The sequence below is a fragment of the Sus scrofa genome, chromosome 11 (genome assembly GCF_054392235.1).
Source record: "Sus scrofa isolate SSC_HxYL_T2T_F1_AM1 chromosome 11, Sscrofa_HxYL_maternal_Yorkshire_Landrace_v2.0, whole genome shotgun sequence".
Taxonomy (NCBI): Eukaryota; Metazoa; Chordata; class Mammalia; order Artiodactyla; family Suidae; genus Sus; species Sus scrofa.
The window spans coordinates 22,189,335-22,212,290 of record NC_139393.1 but is presented as its reverse complement, the minus strand read 5'-3'; the positions used below and the strand labels follow the sequence as shown (position 1 = coordinate 22,212,290).

The 22,956-nt window shown below is 48.7% G+C and overlaps 1 protein-coding gene across 4 annotated transcripts in view; it reads right to left on the bottom strand.

Annotated features, from left to right (window-relative positions):
* Positions 1 to 3,077: 3,077 nt before the first annotated feature.
* The window catches only part of ERICH6B (glutamate rich 6B), an 80,484-nt gene continuing 60,605 nt past the window's right edge, over positions 3,078 to 22,956 (bottom strand). For all 4 annotated transcript variants that reach the window (XM_084981803.1, XM_084981801.1, XM_084981802.1 and 1 more), the window contains 5 exons: positions 19,705 to 19,856; positions 11,785 to 11,870; positions 11,472 to 11,624; positions 4,194 to 4,419; positions 3,078 to 3,569 (listed from right to left, as the gene is read on the bottom strand). In XM_084981803.1, coding sequence (XP_084837929.1) covers positions 3,255 to 3,569; positions 4,194 to 4,419; positions 11,472 to 11,624; positions 11,785 to 11,870; positions 19,705 to 19,856 — 932 coding nt within the window. In that variant the 3' untranslated portion in view covers positions 3,078 to 3,254. The remainder of the gene's footprint in view (positions 3,570 to 4,193; positions 4,420 to 11,471; positions 11,625 to 11,784; positions 11,871 to 19,704; positions 19,857 to 22,956) is intronic.

Here is a 22,956-nt window from a genome sequence, read left to right as displayed (position 1 = left end):
ATGAGAGTTCAGGTTTGATCCCTAGTCCAGCGTTGCTGTGGCTGTGGTGTAGGCTGGCAGCTGAAGCTCCGATTCAACCCCTAGCCTGGGAACTTCATATGTCACAGGTGCAGCTCTCAAAAGAAAACAACACACACACAAAAAACAAAAAAAGGGGGATGGGGGATCTGAGAGACATGCACACAGGGAGAACGCCACTTGAAAACTGAAGACAAAGGGACTATTAGAAGCTGGACCACACCCTTCCCTAGTCCCTTCTGGCTTCCAGAACTGTGAGATGATAAATTTCTGCTGTTTAAGCTGCCCAGTGTGTGGTCCTCTGTTACAGCAGCTTTGGCAAACTCCTGCACAGGGCAGGGGCTGGATTTTTATAGTGTCTGGTCATCCGGCTACGACGTCCTTTTCAGTCTGTGAGGTGACTCACTTCCTTCTGAAATAACCCCCAGCTACTCAGCTATTCCGTTGGACCCTGGATACGCTGGCGCAGAGCTGCAGCTACAAGAGAGGCTGGAAATGCACTCAATCTGTGTGAAATATCATGTCTATTTACATGTTGGCAACAAAATGTATTTATTTTTAGCCGCATCCATGCCATGTGGAGTTCCCAGGCCAGGGCTCAAACCCACACCACAGCAGCAACCCAGGCTGCTGAGGTGACAACATGGGATTCTTAACCCACTGAGCCACCAGGGAGCTCCAGCAGTAATGTGGTGGTTTTTTTTTTTTGTCTTTTCTAGGGCTACTCCCTTGGCGTATGGAGATTCCCAGGCAAGGAGTCTCATCAGAGCTGTAGCCACTAGCCTACGCCACAGCCACAGCCACGCAAGATCCAAGTGGAGTCTGCGACCTACACCACAGCCCAGGGCAATGCTGGATCCTTAACCCATTGAGCGAGGCCAGGGATCAAACCTGCAACCTCCTGGTTTCTAGTCGGATTCATTTCCACTGAGCCACGACAGAAGTCCAGCAACGTGTTTTAAAACAAGGGGCTGGCCAAACACAAGGCTACTATTGACAACCTCTGCATTAAGGGGATGAGCTGTGTTTGCAGGTTTTGTGGAAGGAAGAAGACCAGGCAGAGGAACTGGCTGTTGAGTGAAGGGCTTCCACCTGTGAAGCACGGGCTGCGAGCTTCGCCCACGCCGTCTGCTTCTCCCCACGCTAACCCTGGGAGGCGTGTTCAGGGTTGCCCTCCTGTTCCCAGACGAGGAAGCCGAGTCCCAGAGGGGCTCACCGCCTTGGCCAAGGTCTCACAGCTGGCAGCTGGTGGTGCCGAGACCCCCACTAGGCCCACCTGCCTCCAGGGCCCGTGGGAAAAACGGGACGGGATGCAAGCTTGCCACGATTTCTTTGCGGCTGAGAAGCGACCTCCGGGCTTCCGTCTCTAGCGCCCGGTAAGCGAAGAGGGACCCTGTGAAGGGGCCCCTGCAGGGAGATGCATGCTCATAAGCTCCTGATATGTCAACGTTGGCCTGTGTTTGCTTCCCCAGCGTTCCTGTGAGGTGTTCAGGGCTCAGTTTGAGCTGATGATGCTACCTGCCAGCAAGGCGTGACCGTCACATAGGGGGAGTGACCGAGTGACACCTGCCACTGGCAGCCTTCCCACCCTGGTCCCACCTCAGCCTCGCAGTGGTCGGGGTTTGGGGTGAGGACAGGACTGTGGCTTGGCGGCGGCGGTGGGCAGTGTGAGGTTGGCAGGAGAGCAGGCCCCGCAGGGGGCGCTCAGGTGTCTGCCTATAGCAGGAAAGGGCTAATTGCCAGGCTGAGTCCGGGAGAAGGGTTTCCCACCCTCTTGGGGTTCAGGCCACAGTTGAGGCCATCCTGGGATGTTCACATGTCCCAGGGATATAGAAAAGTCTAGGGGGCCACCCAGCTCCTGAGCCCCCTTGTTCTGGAAACTACTTCCTGTCCCCATGCTTGGCATTGGCTGAGAGCTACGTTTACAAGACATAACCCCACCGCCACCCCCTTACCACACTGGGTTCCACCAGAGTGGCCTCCTGATCAAGCCAGGCCAATCAGAGACCACTGGGATCTTGCCAGGAAGGTCAGGAGACAAAGAGCCATGTGACCTGAGACGCATAGAAAATAGGTCTTTGGCATGAGAGTGTCGCAGAGCTGAGAGTGGAAGGCCCTGGCTTCTGGAGGCCTCCCACGCTCCAGTCCTTTCTCAGACCCACTGTGTCTTCCAAACGGATTTATGCCACTCCTATTTTTTTTTTTTTTTTTGTCTTTTTGCCTTTTCTAGGGCTGTACCCGCGGCATATGGAGGTTCCCAGGCTAGGGGTCGAATTGGAGCTATAGCCGCTGGCCTACACCACAGCCCCAGCAATGCCACATCCTTAACCCACTGAGCAAGGCCAAGGATCAAACCCGAAACCTCATGGTTCCCAGCTGGATTCATTAACCACTGAGCCACGACGGGAACTCCTATGCGTCTCCCAATTTGCTTTATCTATTCGAACGGGTCACTCTTACCAGTGAACAAAAGGGCCCAGCTGTTGAAGGAGGTTTAAGTGTGGGTCCTTTCTTGGGCTCCTGGTTTCGGGGACTGGCAGCAGCCTGGTGCTGCTTTGCTAAGTGGGCTTCCCTCTGCCTTGGGAGTGCTGGAAGTGGGGGTGTTTGCGAGGCTACTCTTTATTTTTCTCTTTTTTTTTTTTTTGGCTTTTTACGGCTGCACCTGTGGCATATGGAGCTTCCCAGCCTAGGGGGTCAAATCAGAGCTGCAGCTACCAGCCTACGCCACAGCCATAGCCACTCGGGATTCGAGCCTCATCTGCAGCCCACACCACAGCTCATGGTAACTCCGGATCCTTAACCTACTGAGTGAGGCCAGGGATTGAACCCACAGCTTCATGGATACTAGTTGAGTTTGCAACTCGCTGAGCCGTGACGGGAAGTCCAAGGCTACTATTTGTAGACCCATTTCACAGATGAGGAAACAGAGGTAGAAAGCTCCTGGTCCAAGGTCACTCAGCCAACAGCGGGCGGAGCTAGGCTTTGAGACAGTGTGTCCCGAGTCCACCCGGGTAGAGGAAAGCCGTAAAGGAACTTCTGCATTCAAGTGACCAGGGGAAGCGGGACAGATGTTGGCATGTATTGTGTACTGAAAGGGCAGGGCGGGGGATGGGCTTTTCCGCGCCCAGCCAGATCCTTCAGCCCCTCCGCCCCCAAAAAGCTTTTCTTTTTCCCAAATCAAGTGCTGATTAGGTCCTCAATTGGAAACCAACTCTCACAAGACCTGAACTAGGGGTCTAGGGGTTTGGAGTTTTCTTCAGAGCCTCTGGCACCTTCACCCCCCCGAGACTTTCAGCACAGGCCGAAGCAGTTCTGGGACAGTCTGCTGACTGCCCGAGATGGGGAGATGAGACTTTCCCCGCCGGCCCACGCTGTCTTGTTGGCAAGTCCTTGGTGGCCTCTAGGAAGCATTCTAAATCAGCGACAGGCAGGACGTTCAGGATCCTACTGATTTTCCCCAGGAGGGTCTGGATCTTCCGAGCCGTTGAGTGCAATTCCACTTCCAGGACTGCTTTCTTCTGCATCTCATGCAGCACCTCTGGGGCAATGAACTGTGGGCATTCCCAGAGGGTTCAGTGAGGATTCATCCTCCTCGGGCACTGTGCCCCCCGCCCCGATGCCAGGGTGAGGCCCCTCCCCGCAGTGGCCAGGACCGAGCCTTCCCTGGAAATGTCACTCTCCAGGCAAGGCGGTGCGCTGCTTCCCCGAGACTCTCACTTGGGCTGTGCCTGTGGCCACGCGGGCTTCAGTGATGGGCTGAGGCCACCCTCAACTTGACCCCAAAGCAAAGGGAGGCCAGGTGCTGGGCCTGAGGGTGCCCCGCCTCCCTGGGGGGCTTCAGGCTTTTCCCCACGGAGACTGCATGGGACCCGGATCGCAGTGTCGGCCTATGAGCCCCGTGTCCATCCCGAGCTCCCTTGGAGCAGGTCTGGGTCTTGCTGGAAGGAGGAGGCCGGCTTCCTCAGCTCCAAGTCTCTGGGTGTTTGGAGGTTCAGTGGGTGCCTTGTATACGGTCAAGCATCGGGGTCTGTGGGGGTGGCCTCGTCTCCCAGGGGCTGCCATGATGCAGAACACGGCCTGGAGCCCCGGGCACGGACCAGTCCCAGCCAACAGCAGCCTGTTGTGGATGGAGGTGGCCCCCCGCCTGGCAGAGGATGTGGGAGGTGAGACCTTACCTTGTACTTGGTGCCCAGGTTTAAGCAGACGCACTTCTTTTCGTGGACGAAGCGGAAGATGAGCTTGTCCTGGCTTTCTATGTGTACCTCGATGTACTGGTTGATCTTCAAGGAGATGGGCTGGACGGGGGGCGCGTGGACGTGGAGGTTCAGATCCCACCAGTTCCAGGCCTTCTGGTGCTTGTCTTTGGCGAAGTAGTAGCCCAGGTTTTGGCTCAGGCTCAACCTAGACCAAGAGGGCATCGGGCAGCCATGGGCCTGCTCCGCCCCTCCCTCCTGCCCTGGCTCGTTCCTCCTTGACTCACGCCCGAGGCCTTGGCGGGTGGGAGACGTGGCATCAAGGAGGGGAACCCAAACCAGGCGCAGCCCGCCAGCCTCGGCCGTTCAGTCTCTCATGCCCCTGGCCCCTCGCACCCACTGCTCCTTTCAGTCCCTGGCTCTCACGGCTCTTTGCTGTGCTATGCTGTTCCCTCTGCCTGGAGAGGCGGATTCTAATCCTTTAAATGGCTCCCAGCTGGAGTTCCCATTGTGGCTCAGTGGTTAACGAAGCCGACTAGGAACCATGAGGACACGGGTTCAATCTTTGGCCTTGCTCAGTGGATTTGGATCTGGCATTGCTGTGAGCTGTAGTGTAGGTTGCAGACGCAGCTCCGATCCTGCGTTGCTGTGGCTGTGGTGTAGGCCAGCAGCTACAGCTCCGATTAGACCCCTAGATTGGGAACCTCCATATGCTGCAGGTGTGGCCCTAAAAGACAAAAAAAAAAAAAAAGGCTCCTTGCAGAATTCTTGCACTAGGCCCTCCTACTTCCCAGGGTTAGGGGTTGCCCCAGCCTATGGGTACCCGGTGCTGGGCTAAGGCCCCTTCAGGAATTTGGGGTCTAAAACACCCGAAATGGTCTGAACCAAAGGCTACTCTTCAGAGAGTGTAAGGACCCCCAAATGTGGAGCTAGGGGGCCCCTACCAGGGACCCTGAGTTCAGGCAGGCAGGGGGCTCTTGCTGTGTGGGGCCCTGAACTGTGGAAGGAGGCCCCGGCTGCAGCTTCTCGAGTCTGGGCCTGGAGGGTGCGGGCGATGTTGGGGTTTAATTTCCACACACCCAGCAAATTCCAACCACGCCTCTGCCTTCCCCGGGGAAATGGAAATCAACAAGTGATCCAAAAGGAGTTCCCGTTGTGGTCCCGTGGGTTAAGAACCCAGTGTTGTTTCCGTGAGGATGCAGGTTCGATCCCTGGCCTGGCTCTGTGGGTTAAGGATCTGGTGCAGGCATCTTGGATCTGGCCCGGTGCTGTGGCCCTGGCGTAGGCTGACAGCTGCAGCTGCCATTCGACCCCTAGCCTGGGAACCTCCATATGCCCCGGGAGCGGCCCTAGAAAAGGCAAAAAGACAAGAAAAAAAAAAAAAAAGATTCAAGAAATATTCAGTCCTCGAAGCAGTTTGGCGCTCAATCCGTCCCAGGGCCTGTGATGCAAAGGCTGGAACCCAGGACCTGCCGAGGGATTCCCAGCAGTGATGAGGGTTGCGGGCCCGGCGCAGCAGCTCTACGTTCCAGCCGACTCGGTTCCCCAGATTCTCACTCCCAGGGATGATGGGCCTGCAGTTCTGATCCGTCAGGGCCCAAGTTCTGCGGCGGGAGCACGGTTTTCTCTGGTTTCGCTGCTCGAGGGGAGGGGGCCGGGCAGCCGCCCTGCCCGTGGGAGGATGTTCGTGGTGTGCTGGGGGTGGGGGGTGGCTACACCGGGACAGACTATCCAGCGCCTGAAATGCCATCCATGGGGCCACTTGCCTTTGGTTTAGGTCCCATGAGACGAGAGCACCACTGAGATGAAATGCAGGTGCCTTGGGAGGAAGCAGCACAGAAAGGCCTGACCTCGAACAAAGTGCCTGCAGCTGAGCGTGGAGGGGCCACCGTGAGCAGGTGAGCACGCGGGTGCCAGGCCCCTGGGCGGAGGGGCTGAGCCTGCCTGGGGCACAGGTGGGCATGAAAGCTCTTTCCTGCTCCCACTCGGCCTGCTCATCCAGCACCAAGAAGGAACGGCAAGAAAACGCAGTGTCACCATTGCAGGTGCTCTCCTGCTGGCGGAGCTGGCAGGCAAGGTGGGCGGGCAACAGGGGAGGCCCTGGAGGCCTGGGCCTTGGCCTGTGGCCCTATGGGCAGGATGCCACCCAGGCCCTTTGCTAAGCTGAGCGAGGCCCATCTGAGCAGAAATGATTGGCTTTCAGCGCCCACAGCCTCCTAATTTTAAGTTGCCCATTTTCCCCGTGGAGGAGAAGCCCAGGGTTAGAAAAGAAAGTATGAAAAGAAAAAAAACAAAAAAACAAAAAACCCACAAAAAACCCAAAAACCCCAAACAAAATGGGAGCTCCCGCTTTGGCTCAGTAGTAACAAATCTGACTTGTATCCATGAAGACTTGGGTTCGATCCCTGGCCCCCCTCAGTGGGTGAAGGATCTGGTGTTGCTGTGGCTGTGGCGCAGGCCAGCAGCTGTAGCTCTGATTTGACTCCTAGCCTGGGAACTTACATATGCTGTGGGTGTGGCCCTAAAAAGCAAAAAAAAAAAAAAAATTTAAAAAAGGAAAGTATGTTCCCTATTGTTGAGAATCCAGGAGATGTGAAGTGGTCAGCAGGGTTCCAGAAAAACTTGCAAGGCAAAAAGACAGCAGGTCCCAAAGAGAGAGACAGGAGATGAGAAGTTAGGGGCTCCTGGGCCATGAGGGGCTACGAGGCTAGTGCTTGTAGCCTGGAAGCCGAGCTGCTGGGGGGAAGAGATTGAACCATTGGTCACTGCTGTTCCCCCGGAAAGGACCACTGGGTCATGTCTTAATGGAGCTGAGCCTTTCCCGGAGCCCCAGCAAGAGGCTGGGGTGTCAGCCCAGCAGCCATCACTCCTAACCCGTATCCAAGGGGAAGACTGGGGGCGGCTCCCTGTGGATTTTGACGAGGAGACGGGATGGGTTCCCTCAGAGTCCCCTGTCTTTTATCTTATGGCCCTGAGTGGGTGCCATAGCCCTGGGAGACAGGGCAGGGGTGGGCACACCAGCCTGGGCTCAGGACCTGGGGAGGTTTTTTTAGAGCCGCACCCGAAGCATATGGAAGTTCCCAGGCTAGGAGTCCAATCGGAGCTGCACCTGCCGACCTACACCACAGCCACAGCAATGCAGGATCCAAGCCGCATCTGCGACCTACACCACAGTTCATGACAATGCCAGATCCTTAACCTATTGAGTGAGGCCAGGGATCGAACCCGTGGGCAGGACGTCCTGGATTCATGGATACTAGCTGGATTTGTTTCCACTGAGCCTCAACAGGAACTCCTGGGGAGGTTTTAAAGAAAGCAGATCTCCAGGCCCCACCCCAGACCTACGGAATCAGAATCCCAAGGTCAATGTCAGGGAGCAGCCATTCCCAGCTCTGAGCACCAGCCTCCCCCTTGGCTTTGATGTGCTGAGATAAAGTGTGGTTTCTCTCTAAGTCCTTATTTGATCATTTTAAGTGATGCTTTATTTCAGGCTGAGTCAAAAGTTCATTAAACTAACTGCCTGTGATGTTATGTATGGCTCAGGGCAAAGGGCTTATCATGTCCTCTAAGCCTAAGTTTCCTCATCAAGAAAATGAAGGTAGATTTTCCAAAAGTCTTTTCCGGCCCTAAGTTGTGTCATTAAAGTGACGAGGCCCTACTATATACAGCAGAGGCCATTTGAGATAATTGAGTTTTTGCTCCCACTTCCTGGTGCTTCTTGTATCCACTACTTCTCTCTTTTAGACATCAATTTCTTTCTTAAAAAATTTTTTTTATTGACGTGTTGATTTACAATATTGTGTTAATTTCAAGTATAGAGCAAAATCAGTTAATATATGTTTCAGATTCTTTTTCATTATAGGTTATTACAAGGTATTGAATATAGTTACCTATGCTATATCATAAATCTTTGTTTTATATGTAGTGGTACATAATCTGTTAACACAATACTCCCTCATTTGTCCCTCTCCCCCCGTTTTCCCAAACCCTGCATTTGTTTTTCGTGTCTCTGAGTCTGTTTTTGTTTTGTAAATAAATTCATTGGTATTATTTTTTAGATCCCCTATATAAGTGATATCATACAGTATTTGTCTTTCTCTGTGTGACTTCATTCAGTATGATAATCTCTGGGTCCCTCCATGTTGCTACAGATGCCATTATTTCGTTCTTTTTTATGGCTGAGTAATATTCTATTGTGTGTATATGTGTATATATATATATATAGACATACATATCTATACATATCTTTACTTGTTGACGGACACCTAGGGTTGCTTCCATGTCTTGCCTATTATAAATAGTGCTGCTATGAACATTGGGGCGCATGTATCATTTTGAATTAGAGTTTTTGTCTTTTCCGGATACATGCCCAAGAGTGGGATTGGTGGGTCCTAGGGTAGCTCTGTTTTTAGTCTTTTAAGGAACTTCCATGTTGTTTTCCATGGTGGCTGCACCAATTTACATTCCCACCGACAGGTTCCCTTTTCTCTGCACCCTCTCCAGCATTTATTATTTGTAGACTTTTTAATGACAGCCATTCGGACTGGTGTGAGGTGATACTTCAATGTAGTTTTTGAAGCGATTTGCATTTCTCTCATAATTAGTATGTTAAGTATCTTTTCATGTGCTTATTGATCAACTGTGTGGCTTCTTTGGGGAAATGTCTACTAAGATCTTCTGCCCTTTTTTGATTGGGTGGGTTGTTTTGTTTTTTTTGATATTGAGTTGTATGAACTGTTTATATATTTTGGAAATTAAGTCCTTGTTGGTTTCTTCCCTTGCAAATAATTCCTCCCTGTTTGTAGGTTGTCCTTTTGTTTTGTTGATGGTTTCCTTTGCTGTGCAAAAGCTTATAATTTGATTAGGTCCCATATTTGTTTATTCTTGCTTTTATTTCTTTTGCCTTGGGAGGCCGATCTAAGAAAATATTGCTGGAATTCCCTGGTGGTGCAGTGGGTTAAGGATCCAGCATTGTCACTGCTGTGGTATAGGTTCAATCCCTGACCCAGGAACTTTGGCATGGCACAGCCATGGCCAAAAAAAAAAGAAAAAATACTGCTATGATTTATGTCAGAGAATATTTTGCCTATGTTCTCTTCTAGGAGTTTTGCAGTGTCGTGCCGTATATTTCAGTCTTTAAACCATTTTGAGCTTATTTTTTTGTGTGTCATGAGAGGGTGTGTTCTAACTTAAATGATTGACCTACGACTGTCCAGCTTTCTCAACATGACTTGCTGAAGAGACTTAGATTTCTCGATTGTGTCAAAACATAGGATTTCTCTATTGTGTATTCTCACCTCCTTTGTCAAAGATTAATTGACCATGGGTGTGTGGGTTTATTTCTGGGCCCTCTGTTCTGTTCCACTGATCTATACATCTGTTTTTGTGTCAATACTACGCTGTTTTGTTGACTGTGGCTTTGTAGTCTTGCGGGCATTAAATTTTACACAAAGAGCCTTCCAGGAAGGGCAGATACCTCTGAGAACAGAGTAGTCAACTGGGAAATGGTGCTGAAAAAAACCTCATAGCAGAGAAAAGTATTTGTAAAAACCAGGAACTGGAGAGTGAAAATTGGGTTTTTGAGGAATTTAAAAAAAGTCTGGCTTTGCCTATCAAGAAGAAAGTATAAAGGTGGATCATTTCCCACTCCATGGCTACTTGGAATGGAAGAGGAGAGGAATCCTGAAAAGACAGAGGTCTTTTTTTTTTTTTTTTTCTTTTGGTCTTTTTAGGGCTGCACCTGTGGTATATGGAGGTTCCCAGGCTAGGGGTCCAATTGGAGCTGTAGTCCCCGGCCTACACCACAGCCACAGTAACTCGGGATTTGAGCCTCATCTTCTACCTATACCACAGCTCAGGGCAATGCTGGATCCTTAACCCACTGAGCGAGGCCTGGGATCGAACCCGCGTCCTCATGGATACTAGTAGGGTTTGTTACTGCTGAGCCCCAGTGGGAACTCCCAAGACAGAGTTCTTATACCAGAAAGATGGAGAAAAATTCTGGGGAGTTCTCACCATGGCTCTGATTCAACCCCTGACCTGGGAACCTCCATAAGCTGTGGGCGTGTCCCCCAAAAGACAAAACATTTTTAAAAAAGCAAAATTCTGAAGTGACTGAATTACCTTAAATTGGTAAGATGAAGCTTCCCACCATAACCAGAAATAGGAACATAACAACTAAGTTAGTTACAATGAAATATCTAGAAGTTACGTTTGTAAAATACAACGCACTCCCCCACAAAGCACTCGCCATGCCCTCCTCTCCCAGGCACCTGGAACAGAGGGGCACTGGGTCCTTCTAAGGAAATTCTCATGAGGTTTGATTCTTAAGTGACTCAGAGATGAAATCGATAGGGACCCACCTCACTCCAGCTTTGAGTCTGTGGTTGCTAGTTCCTGGTGGGGAAGTGATGGTGCAAAAAGATGGTAAGGCCAGGGGCCTGTCTCACTGGCCCCGTCATACCCGTCCCTTCACGTGTGGGTCAGAGAGAGACAGAGAGGCAGAGAGACAGAGACATAAGAGAGAGACAGAGACACATAAGAGAGAGACAGAGACATAAGAGAGAGACAGAAGCAGAGAGAGATGAGAGAGACAGAGAGACAGAAAGGCAGATAGAGGCAGAGACAGAGACACAAGAGAGACAGAGAGAGACGAGAGAGACAGATATAGACAGAGAGAGACAGCGAGACAGAAAGACAGAGAGGAAGAGACAGAGAGACAGAGACAGAGAGACAAAGACAGAGACAGAAAGGCAGAGAGACAGAGACACATAAGAGACAGGCAGAGAAAGATGAGAGAGACAGAGAGACAGAAAGGCAGATAGAGGCAGAGACAGAGACACAAGAGAGACAGAGAGAGAGAGACAGATATAGACAGAGAGAGAGACAGAAAGACAGAGGAAGAGACAGACAGAGACATATGAGAAAGACAGAGAGACATAGAGACAGAGACAGAGGAAGAGGCAGAGAGACAGAGACAGACAGAGACACAGAGAGACAGAGACAGAAAGACAGAGAGACAGAGACACATAAGAGAGAGACAGAGGCAGAGAGAGATGAGAGAGACAGAGAGACAGAAAGGCAGATAGAGGCAGAGACAGAGACACAAGAGAGAGACAGAGAGAGACACAGAGACAGAGAGAGAGACAGAGAGGCTTACCCACCGAGAGGATGGCTGTGCAGACTGGGAATCAAAACCTCAGCCCCACTGCCTCTGCACGGGGAGCGGTGTTCGTGACTCGGGGCCCCCCCCCCGCTTACCAGACGCCTCCCTTTTCATCATAGAAGGTGGCGTGGCCGGAGTTGTTGACAAGGGCCCGGATACACGTCTTTCTACTGTCTTCCAGGATGATGTACGTGAACTTGCCCTCTTTCATACTGAGGATGAGCACAGCCAGGTGTCCTGAAGGGTAACTGGGAGACGGTTAAGGCACCAACAGTCTCTTGGGAGCCCGGCGAAGGCAGAGCCCAGCAGAGGATGCGGGCTTCAGTAAAACCCATGCCCCGGCCCCAAATCAGAGACTTTTTGGTATCAAATGTGTCAACTGGAGTGTCCCTGTGGGCCAGTGGATACTGTATCTGGCCTGATCCATCAGGAAAGAGAATTTGGAAGACAGTCTCATTGGGGTAGAGAATTAATTTTCCATCACCTTGAGGTACCTGGGAAGAAGAGAAAAGCCTGTGAAAAGGGCCCAGGGGCTGACGGGCCCAAATCAGAGCAGGTGCTGTCACTAGAGGGCTTGGGCTCAGTCTCCGTATCTCTGATGCCCACGTGCCACCCACCCATCACCACCACCAACTTGCTGGGGATTCCAGATGGGAAACGTCTCAGGGCCTTGGTTTATCTATGTGCTAAGGAGGGTGAGCTGGATCACTGTGTGTGCGTGTGTGCAGATTTTAAACTATTCATTGACTACTATAGGTGGAGTTCCTATTGTGGTGCAGTGGAAACGAAGCCAACTAGGAACCATGAGGTTGCAGGTTCGATCCCTGGCCTTGCTCAGTGGGTTGAGGATCCGGCGTTGCCATGAGCTGTGGTGTAGGTTGCAGATGCGGCTCAAATCTGGTGTTGCTGTGGCTGTGGTGTAGGCCTGCGGTTACAGCTCTGATTAGACCCCTAGCCTGGGAACCTCCACATGCCGTGGGTGCGGCCCTCAAAAGGCAAAAGACCAAAACAAAACAAAACAAAACAAAACTATCATGGTTATTGGTTGTATTCATTTCCTAGTGCTGCCACAGCCCCAGGCAGTTTAAAACTCTAGAACTGTATTCTCTGATGGTTGTGGTCCGACAATGGGGCCTCAGCAGGGTGGGTTCTCTTCAAGGCTCTGAGGAAGAATCCCTCCCAGGCCTCTCTCGTAGCTTCTGGTGATGACCCACCATGCTTACCGCTCCTTGGTTTGAACACTCACGGTTCCAGCATCCGCCGCATCTTCCCTGCGTCTCTGTGTCTTCACGTGGCGTCGTCTTGTAAGGACACCAGTCGTGCTGGGTTAGAGGCCACCTGCTCCACTATGACCTCATCTTAACTGCCTCCATCCTCAAAGACTGATTTTCAAATTAAGGTCATATTCTGAGGCCCTGGGGGTTAGGACTTAAACATTTTTTTTTTTTTTGCGGGGGGTGGGGGGGCGGGGGCAAAGTTCAACCCATGACACTGGGATATTCAGGTATCAGGTATTTCTTTCTCTGCTGCCTTTTTGTTTGTTTGTTTTGTTTTCCATTTGACACAATGATTAGCACTGCTGTCGGTACGGCCTTTATTGTTGTCTTAAAATTTTTTTCATTAAAATGTAGTTGATTTACCATGTTTCTGGTGTGCAGCAAAGTGATTCAGTTTGCTGCACACCAGAAACACAGTAAATGTATCTGGCCTGATACACACGTGTGTATGTAAAACTGATTCTTTTTCAGATCATTTTCCATTATAGGTTATTATACGATATTGAATGTGATTCCCTGTGCTATGCAGTAGGTCCTTGTTGCTTATCTATTGCATATGGTATTTTATTTCTTCTTGAATAAGTTTAGTGAGTTGTATTTTCCTGTGAAATTGTTTATTTTATGTAAAGTTTCAAATTCCATAAAAATTTTGTGATACAATATTTAAAAAAAACCTCTCTACTCTCTCTTAGTCGTGGCCTTGTCTTCATTCTTTATAGTAGTTTTTATGCCTTTTCTTTTTTGTTTTTCTGGATCAATCTTGCCCGGAGATTTGCCTATTTTACTAGTCTTTTCAAAGAGCCAGTTTTTAGTTTGCTTATTCTATTATTTGTTTCCTAGTGTATCAATTTCTGTTCCTGTCATTATTTTTTATATACGTCTGCCTCCTGTGGGTTTTCTATATTATTAATTCAGCTCTAATCCCTTGAGTTGAATGGTGAGCTCATTGATTGCCAGCTTTCCTCTTCTTCACAAGCCTCTTCCTCCTCTTCTTTAATATAAGCATTTAAGGCGATAGCATTTCTGTGAAAATCCTGCTTGAGCGGTTTCTTCCAAGTGTAGATGCTTATCTTTCATTTCATTCTGAATAGTTTCGAATTTCCAGTACGAGTTCTCCTTTGACTCACAAGTTACTTACAACTGTGTTTTTAAATTTGCAGGTGCCGGAGGAGCTTTGGCTATATTGTTGTTGTTGTTTATTTTTGTTATTATTTGTTGCATTCGAGGCATATGGAAGATCCCAGGGCAGGGATGGAATCCGAGCTGCAGCTGTAACCCATGCCACAGCTGCAGCAATGCTGGATGCTGTTATTATTACCAATTAAAATGCATGGGAGTAAGAGGACAGAGTCTATATGATATCAGCTCTTTCGTGTTTGCTGTGACTCATTCTGTGGCCAAGTGTGTCATTTCTTGCAGCTATTTCACGTGTGCTTGAAAAGAATGTGTGTCCCCATTGGAGCCCCTGGGTTATCAGGATTGTTCTTCTCATGCTTCCTCCCCAGGGAGCCCCCACCTCACTGATACCACACTCACCACACTCACTCTCTTCTTCTCATTTTCCAGTTTCTATTTCTGGTATTACCTCTCTTACTTTCTTTCTTTTTTTTTTTTCCTTCTTTTTATGGCTGCACCTGCAGCATATGGAGGTTCCCAGGCTAGGGGTCAAATAGGAGCTACAGCTGCTGACCTACACCACAGCCACAGCAACGCAGGATCCGAGCCTCATCTGCGACCTACACCACAACTCATGGCAATGCCAGATCCTTATACCCCCTGAGCGAGGCCAGGGATCAAACCTGCAACCTCATGGTTCCTAGTCGGATTCATTTCCGCTGCGCCAGGATGGGAACTCTGTCCCTTACTTTCTTATATGCTCTGCTCTACATTTAAAAGGATGCTTTTTTTTACATTTTGTCTAAATTTCCCACCTGTTTGTAGCAGGACGATTTTCAGGTCATCTTGTATCTTGTGTTACTCTAGATGTCAGATCAGTGGTTTTCAAACTATCATTTTTAATAATCAAAGAATCCTTTGTTCAAGAGAGCTGACAGCTGGAGTTCCCGCTGTGGTGCAACAGGATCAGCAGCATCTCTGCAGCACTGGGATGCAGGTTTGGGCCCCGGCCTGGGACAGTGGGTTTAGGACGTGGTATTGCCACAGCTGCAGCGTAGGTTACCACAGCAGCTTGCATCTGATCCCTGGCCCCGGAACTTCATATGCCATGGGGTGGCCAAAAAAGAAAAAAGAAAAGAAAAGAAAGAAAGAAAGGAAGCAAGCAAGCTCACAGCAGAATGCCAAAATCTGAGATAAGACAAAGAGATGCAGCCATCTGAGGAGGAGCTGCTGTGGGCTCTCCAGGGCAAGGCCCCTCAGTGCCCAGGAACGGCTCCCTGGGGTGACGTTGATGATTCTGTGACTGACTCTGTGTCCACATGCAGCCCTGGGCATCATTCTCCTTCCTCAACAGACCCTACAGAGGAGGCACTGCCATTGTCCCCACTTAAGAGAGGCTAAACGACCGGCACCACGGGGCTATCCAGACGCCCACAACCTGCCCACCCCATCCCCTCCCAGGCTTGTTCTTGGAGATACCATGCCTCCAGCCATTAAGCTCCAGCCGCCTTGTCATTTGGTCTAAAAGTCACTGCTCTTTTTTTTTTTTTTTTAAGCTTTTTGGAGTTCCCATTGTGGCTCAGCAGAAACAAACCCAACTAGTATCCATGAGGACTCGGGTTCCATCCCTGGCCTCGCTCAGTGGGTTAAGGATCCAGTGTTGCCATGAACTGTGGTGTAGGTCGCAGGCACGGCTCAGATCCTGCATTGCTGTGGCTGTGGTGTAGGCTGGCAGCTGTAGCTCCAGTTCGACCCCTCGCTGAAAACCTCCATATGCCACAGGTCTGGCTGTAAAAAGAAAAAAAAAAAATTAAAAGGTGCTTTTTATTTTTTTTAATCATCACACCCACTGCATATGGAAGTTCCCAGGCCAGGGATCGAATCCAAGCCACAGCTATGACCTACGTCACAGCAAACCCACTGTGCCAAGCCTGGGATCAAACCTTTGGAGATGCAGAGACAATGCTGGTTCCTTAACCCACCACACCACCGTGGGAACTCCTAAAATGGTGCTTTGTACAGACATCTGTGGTTGGTTTATGCCTGTCAGTCCATAAGCAGCTGCTGGATATTGCTCATGGAAGAGGATTTTGTATTTGAGGTTTCATTTTCAAAAGCCATGTGAAAGCCAGACTTTTCCAGGATGCTTTCTTCTTGTCAAATTCACTTGTCGTGGAAGGACATTTTCCTAATGATGAGGACCTCGTGGGCAAAGAAAAATCTCTGACACAGAGGTAGAGTTGTCTGATTTTCTCTTACCAGGAAATACATCACAAATGGCACATCTAAAAGCCTAGGAGTTCCCGTTGTGGCTCAGCGGTAACAAATACAACTAGTATCCATGAGGATGCAGGTTCGATCCCTGGCCTCGCTCAGTTGGGTTAAGGATCCAGTGTTGCCATGAGCTGTGGTGTAGGTCACAGACGTGGCTCGGATCCCGTGTTGTTGTGGCTGTGTCATAGGCTGGCAGCTGTAGCACCAAGCTGACCCCTAGCCTGGGAACTTCCATAAGCTATGGGTGTGGCCCTGAAAAAAAAGCAAGCAAAAAAAAAAAAAAGGTCTAAATCTCCTCACCATTTGCTTGGGGACAGAGTATGAGGCTCAGAGCTACAAGCTAAGAAAGAAGGGACCACATGGGCGGGGGTGGGGGAGGAGGACGGAGTTCACTGACCTGCTTAGCAAGAAACCAAGGAAGCTTCCATTGATGGATGGACTGGAGGGGAGGCCGGGGCGATGGGAAAGCTGGTGGCCTTCTCTGAGGGCGCCCAAAGACCTGATCATCTGTTCTCTCTTACAACCTGGGAAGTGCCCTGCCTTTCCCTTAACTCCTCCCTCTGTCCGCAGGCGTGCTCACTGGTCCCTCGCACTTGTCTTCTACACGCAGCCGTGAGAGATGAAGGGATGCTGAGCTTCCCATCCCTTCTTGGAAGCCGAAAGGGTCCATGCCTTGGTTGACCTTGTTGGTTTCTGGTTCTCTCCCACTTTCGCCAAGACTGAGCCCACCCTCCTCACTTTAAGATGTTCAATTGGTTTGCTTCTCGGGGCAAATGCTTTGGGTTTCCCTCTGGACCCGCAGCAGGCGTGCCGTTCCCAGCGCTCTTGCATCCGGGTGCGGTCCTGTGACTCGTTTTGAGGGTTGGAATGTAAGCCGTGGCTCTGGCTTCACTTCCTGTCTGTGTAGCTGGACACGATGAACTGCAAGACGGTGGAGACCATGGTGAAAGAGCCTGGCTTCCCGAGAGCCAGGCTTGAGGAAGCCACTCCAGAGCCACCAGCCTCAAATCGGATGGGGCGGGAGCAGGAAACACGCTTCTGGTTATTAAGCCTCTTAGCTTGGGAATCGTTTGTTCCAGCAGCTGAGAAACGCTGCCTTGACTAATAACACAGCCTCTGTGTCCTTGAGACAGTCACCTACGTGTTTCTGGGTCTCCCTTTCTTCAACTGTAAAGGGAAGATAAGACTGCCACACCCATCCCACAGGACGGCTGGGGAAAAGCTGGGCTGACATTATACGCAGGGATGCTTCATACCCTGTGTGATGTTACATAAATTTCATTTCCATTCATTTCCTGGTGTTCTCCAGTTTAGTAAATGATAACACAGCTTGTTTTCAGTGTTTAGGCCAGAATTTGTAGTTCCATCTTTTTGTCTTCTCTTTCTCTCACACCCTACTTCCAACTCAGTGAGAAGTCCTCTTGATGCTTCCTTCAAAAAATATGCCAAGGCAGGAGTTCCTGTTGTTGGGCAGTGGAAAGGAACCCCACGAGGAAACTCGAGGTAGCGGGTTTCATCCCTGGCCTCGTTCAGTGGGTTAAGGCTCCGGCATTGCCATGAGCTGCAATGTAGGTTGCAGTTGAGGCTCGGATCCCGCGTTGCTGTGACTGTGGTGTAGGCCGGCAGCTCTAGCTCTGATTCGACCCCTAGCCTGGGAACCTTCATATGCTGCACCTGCAGCCCTAAAAAGCAAAAAACAAAAACCAAAAAAAAACCCTGAGGCAGACAGCTTTTCACCACCCTAGTGGAAATGCCTATTGTCTCTCACTTGCATTGGTGTCTGGCTCTCAACTGGACTTTCTGCCTTTATTTCTGCACCCTTAGGCCTATTCCCCATGCAGCAGCCAGAAAGATTCTCCTGGAGCATAAGCCAGATGATGTTTCTCCCCTGCTCTGGACCCTCCGATGGCTTCACAGCATCCTTAGGATAAAACCATGACCCACAAGGCTCTACCTGATCTGGGGAGCCGAACTCATTCCCATCCATCTCTCACTCGCTTACAGCTGTCCTTGAGGCAGAGGCCTCAGGGCCTTTGCACTTGTTAGCTCTGCCTACAATGCCCTTCCCCCAGATATCTAGTGGCTCCCTCTGGTCATGCAAGTCTAGGCTCAAAGGGCACTTCCCCAATTGCCCTAAAGCTATGAGAGCCACTCCTCTCTCAGCCCAACACCTTGAGAGTCCTGTATGCTGCCTTCCTGCCCATGGCACCCAACAATGCCTGACGTGGCAGTGAACAAAATCGTGTGTATCCACTTCTCCTCAACTGGAACCTAAGTTCCATGGGTTCAGGGACTTTGTTTGTTCGCCCTCGTATCTCCAGCACCTACAAGAGCGCCAGGGGCATAGTAGGTGCTCAGTACATCTTTACAGAAGGTATAAAGTCTAGCACGTCTTCCTAATTCCCATTTCAGCGCCTCATTTTTGAGCTTCAGACCTGATGATCAGCTCACTCCGAGTGACTAATATTTTTTTTTTTTTTTTTGGTCTTTTTGCTATTTCTTGGGCCGCTCCCACAGCATATGGAGATTCCCAGGCTAGGGGTCTAATCGGAGCCGTAGCCACCAGCCTACACCAGAGCCACAGCAACGCGGGATCCAAGCCGCATCTGCAACCTGCACCACAGCTCACGGCAACGCCGGATCCTTAACCCACTGAGCAAGGGCAGGGACCGAACCCGCAACCTCATGGTTCCTAGTCAGATTCGTTAACCACTGCGCCACGACGGGAACTCCTGAGTGACTAATATTTTGAGACTAGTTTTTATTTATGGCTTTATAGTATCCATCTTTATACCTACACCATGTGATTGATTTTTAAAAGTAGGCTTGCTGTTTTAGAGCAGGTCATAGCAAAACTGAGCAGAAAGTACCGAGATTCCCCCTAGGCCCTCTGTCCACCCACACACATGCAGCCTCCCCACCATCAGCGTAGCTTTTACGGTCACATCACCATCACCCGGAGTCTATAGTTTGCACTGGGGTTCCCTCCTGTGTTCTACCTTCTGTGGATTTGTACAAATGCACAACGACAGGTCTCCACCATTATAACATCATACAGAGTATGTGCACTGCCCTAAAAACGCTCTGGGCTCCTCCTACTCATTCCTTCTCCCAAAGCCCTGGCAACCGCTGATCTTGAGTTGCCTCCATAGTTTTGCACTGTCTATCAAGTCATATCATTGGAATCCTACGGTGTGTAGCCTTTTCGGATGGACTTCCTTGATTTAGTAGGATAAAGTTGTCTTTATATATGACCATGTCTTTTTATGGCCTGATAGCTCATTTTTCAGCACCGAGTAATATTCCATTGTATGGCAGTACCACAGTTACCTATGTATTCACCAAGTGATTGTTTTTTAATATAGATTTTAAATTCATTAGAGGAGGGACCTATATACTATCTATTTCCTTTACTCCCAACCCCATCCAATTGCTTAATACAGCCCCTACAAAGAGAAGAGTCTCAGTGACCCAGTAAAAGTCCCAGTCAGTCTGGGATACCCCACAGGCTCGCTGTGCCTCTGTCTATGGAACACATTTTTGTTGTTGGTATTCACGTTGTGTATTGGTCCTGAGAGCTCCCCGATGGTATGTACATGTCTTACCTGAACCCCCCAAACCTCTGCCCAAAGTTAAAACACCGAGGCGCTGCCACACTTACCGGAATCTTGCTCTTTATCCAGTCTGTATCGATTTCTAACGCCTTACGGGGAACATGAGATTTTTTGACTTTTTTCCCAGGCTCCTTGACTTCGGGTTGATCACATAAACGATACGTGCAAGTAGTCCCTGTAGCCCTGAGGTGCGTTACATCTTTGGTAGAAAAGAGAAAGAAAACTTAGATCTCTTTCTCTCTCTCTCTTTTTTTCTTTCTTCTCTCTCCATCTCTTTCTCTTAAGGCACCAATGAGAGTTTGAGGATTTGGGATATTGGCCATGTTCCCCCAGGCTCTCTCATTTTCTTTTCATTCATTCATTCATTCATTCAGTACACATTTATTAAGGGCCTGTGATGTGCCAGCCCAGTGCCAGGTACCAAGTATCACTGTGAAGACCACCCAGTCCACTAAGGATGTGAGGGGTGACACGCCGGCCATATGCCAATAACCAGCATGGGTGCTGGTTCTGTTAATTGAAAAAGTCTAAAGTGCAGAGTCATCCTCCCCAAAGAAACATACCTACCTTAAACATGTTATTATTATTTTTTTATATATATCTTTTTTTATATAATTTTTTTTATTTTCCCACTGTACAGCAAGGGGGTCAGGTTATCCTTACATGTATACATTACAATTACATTTTTTCCCCCAGCCTTTCTTCTGTTGCAACATGAGTATCTAGACAAAGTTCTCAATGCTATTCAGCAGGATCTCCTTGTAAATCTATTCTAAGTTGTGTCTGATAAGCCCAAGCTCCCGATCCCTCCCACGCCCTCCCTCTCCCATCAGGCAGCCACAAGTCTTTTCTCCAAGTCCATGATTTTCTTTTCTGAGGAGATGTTCATTTGTGCTGGATATTAGATTCCAGTTATAAGTGATATCATATGGTATTTGTCTTTGTCTTTCTGGCTCATTTCACTCAGGATGAGATTCTCTAGTTCCATCCATGTTGCTGCAAATGGCATTATGTCATCCTTTTTTATGGCTGAGTAGTATTCCACTGTGTATATATACCACCTCTTCCGAATCCAATCATCTGTCAATGGGCATTTGGGTTGTTTCCATGTCCTGGCTATTGTGAATAGTGCTGCAATGAACATGCGGGTGCACGTGTCTCTTTTAAGTAGAGTTTTGTCCAGATAGATGCCAAGAGTGGGATTGCGGGGTCATATGGAAGTTCTATGTATAGATTTCTACAGTATCTCCAAACTGTTCTCCATAGTGGCTGTACCAGTTTACATTCCCACCAACAGTGCAGGAGGGTTCCCTTTTCTCCACAGCCCCTCCAGCACTTGTTATTTGTGGATTTATTAATGATGGCCATTCTGACTGGTGTGAGGTGGTATCTCATGGTAGTTTTGATTTGCATTTCTCTTATAATCAGCGATGTTAAGCATTTTTTCATGTGTTTGTTGGCCATCTGTATATCTTCCTTGGAGAAATGTCTGTTCAGGTCTTTTGCCCATTTTTCCATCGATTGATTGGTTTTTTTGCTGTTGAGTTGTATAAGTTGCTTATATATTCTAGAGATTAAGCCCTTGTCAGTTGCATCATTTGAAACTATTTTCTCCCATTCTGTAAGTTGTCTTTTTGTTTTCTTTTGGGTTTCCTTTGCTGTGCAAAAGCTTTTCAGTTTGATGAGGCCCCATGGGTTTATTTTTGCTCTAGTTTCTATTGCTTTGGGAGACTGACCTGAGAAAATATTCATGATGTTGATGTCAGAGAGTGTTTTGCCTATGTTTTCTTCTAGGAGTTTGATGGTGTCCTGTCGTATATTTAAGTCTTTCAGCCATTTGGAGTTTATTTTTGTGCATGGTGTGAGGGTGTGTTCTAGTTTCATTGCTTTGCATGCAGCTGTCCAGGTTTCCCAGCAATGCTTGCTGAATAGACTTTCTTTTTCCCATTTGATGTTCTTGCCTCCCTTGTCAAAGATTAATTGACCATAGGTGTCAGGGTTTATTTCCGGATTCTCTATTCTGTTCCATTGGTCTGTCTGTCTGTTTTGATACCAGTACCACACTGTTTTGATGACTGTGGCTTTGTAGTATTTCTTGAAGTCTGGGAGAGTTATGCCTCCTGCTTGGTTTTTGTTTCTCAGGATTGCTTTGGCGATTCTGGGTCTTTTGTTGTTCCATATAAATGTTTGGATTGTTTGTTCTAGTTCTGTGAACAATGTCATGGGTAATTTGATAGGGATTGCATTGAATCTGTAGATTGCTTTGGGTAGTATGGCCATTTTTACAATATTGATTTTCCCAATCCAGGAACATGGAATATCTTTCCATTTCTTTACATCTTCTTTGATTTCTTTGATTAAGGTTTTATAGTTTTCGGCATATAGGTCCTTTACCTCTTTGGTCAGGTGTATTCCGAGGTATTTGATTTTGTGAGGTACAATTTTAAAAGGTATCGTATTTTTGTATTCCTTTTCTAATATTTCATTGCTGGTATATAGAAATGCAACTGACTTCTGAATGTTAATCTTATATCCTGCTACTTTGCTGAATTTATTAATCAGTTCAAGTAGTTTTGGGGTCGAGTCCTTAGGGTTTTCTATGTATAGTATCATGTCATCTGCATACAGTGACAGTTTTATCTCTTCTCTTCCTATATGGATGCCTTTTATTTCTTTTGTTTGTCTAATTGCTGTGGCTAGGACTTCCAAAACTATGTTGAAGAGCAGTGGTGAGAGTGGGCATCCCTGTCTTGTTCCAGATTTAAACATGTTATTTTAACATAAAACATAAATGAGTATTAAGACACCTTTTTTTTTTTTTTTTTTTCTGCACGTACAGCATATGGAGGTTCCCAGGCTAGGGGTCTAATTGGGGCTACAGCTGCCGGCCTACACCACAGCCACAGCAACGCCAGATTTGAGCCTCGTCTCTGACCTACACCCCAGCTGATGACACCAGACCCCCAACCCACCGAGTGAGGCCAGGGATCGAACCCTGCAACCTCATGGTGCCAAGTAGGATTTGTTTCTGCTGCATCGCAACGGGAACTCCCACAGCATTTTTAAATGTAGGGCTCTGCAATCATTTTTACTCAAACCCTATACATAATTTATTATCTATAACTTTCAGCTTTGGCGATTTCTTAATAGTCTGAGTGCAGGATTATAGATCTAAAAAAATTTTTCTGGAGTAAGTTCCCTGGTGGCGCAATGGGTTGAGGATCCCGTGTTGTTACTGCTGTGGCTCCGGTTGCAGCTGTACTGTAGGTTCATCCCTGACCCTGGAACTTCTGCATGGG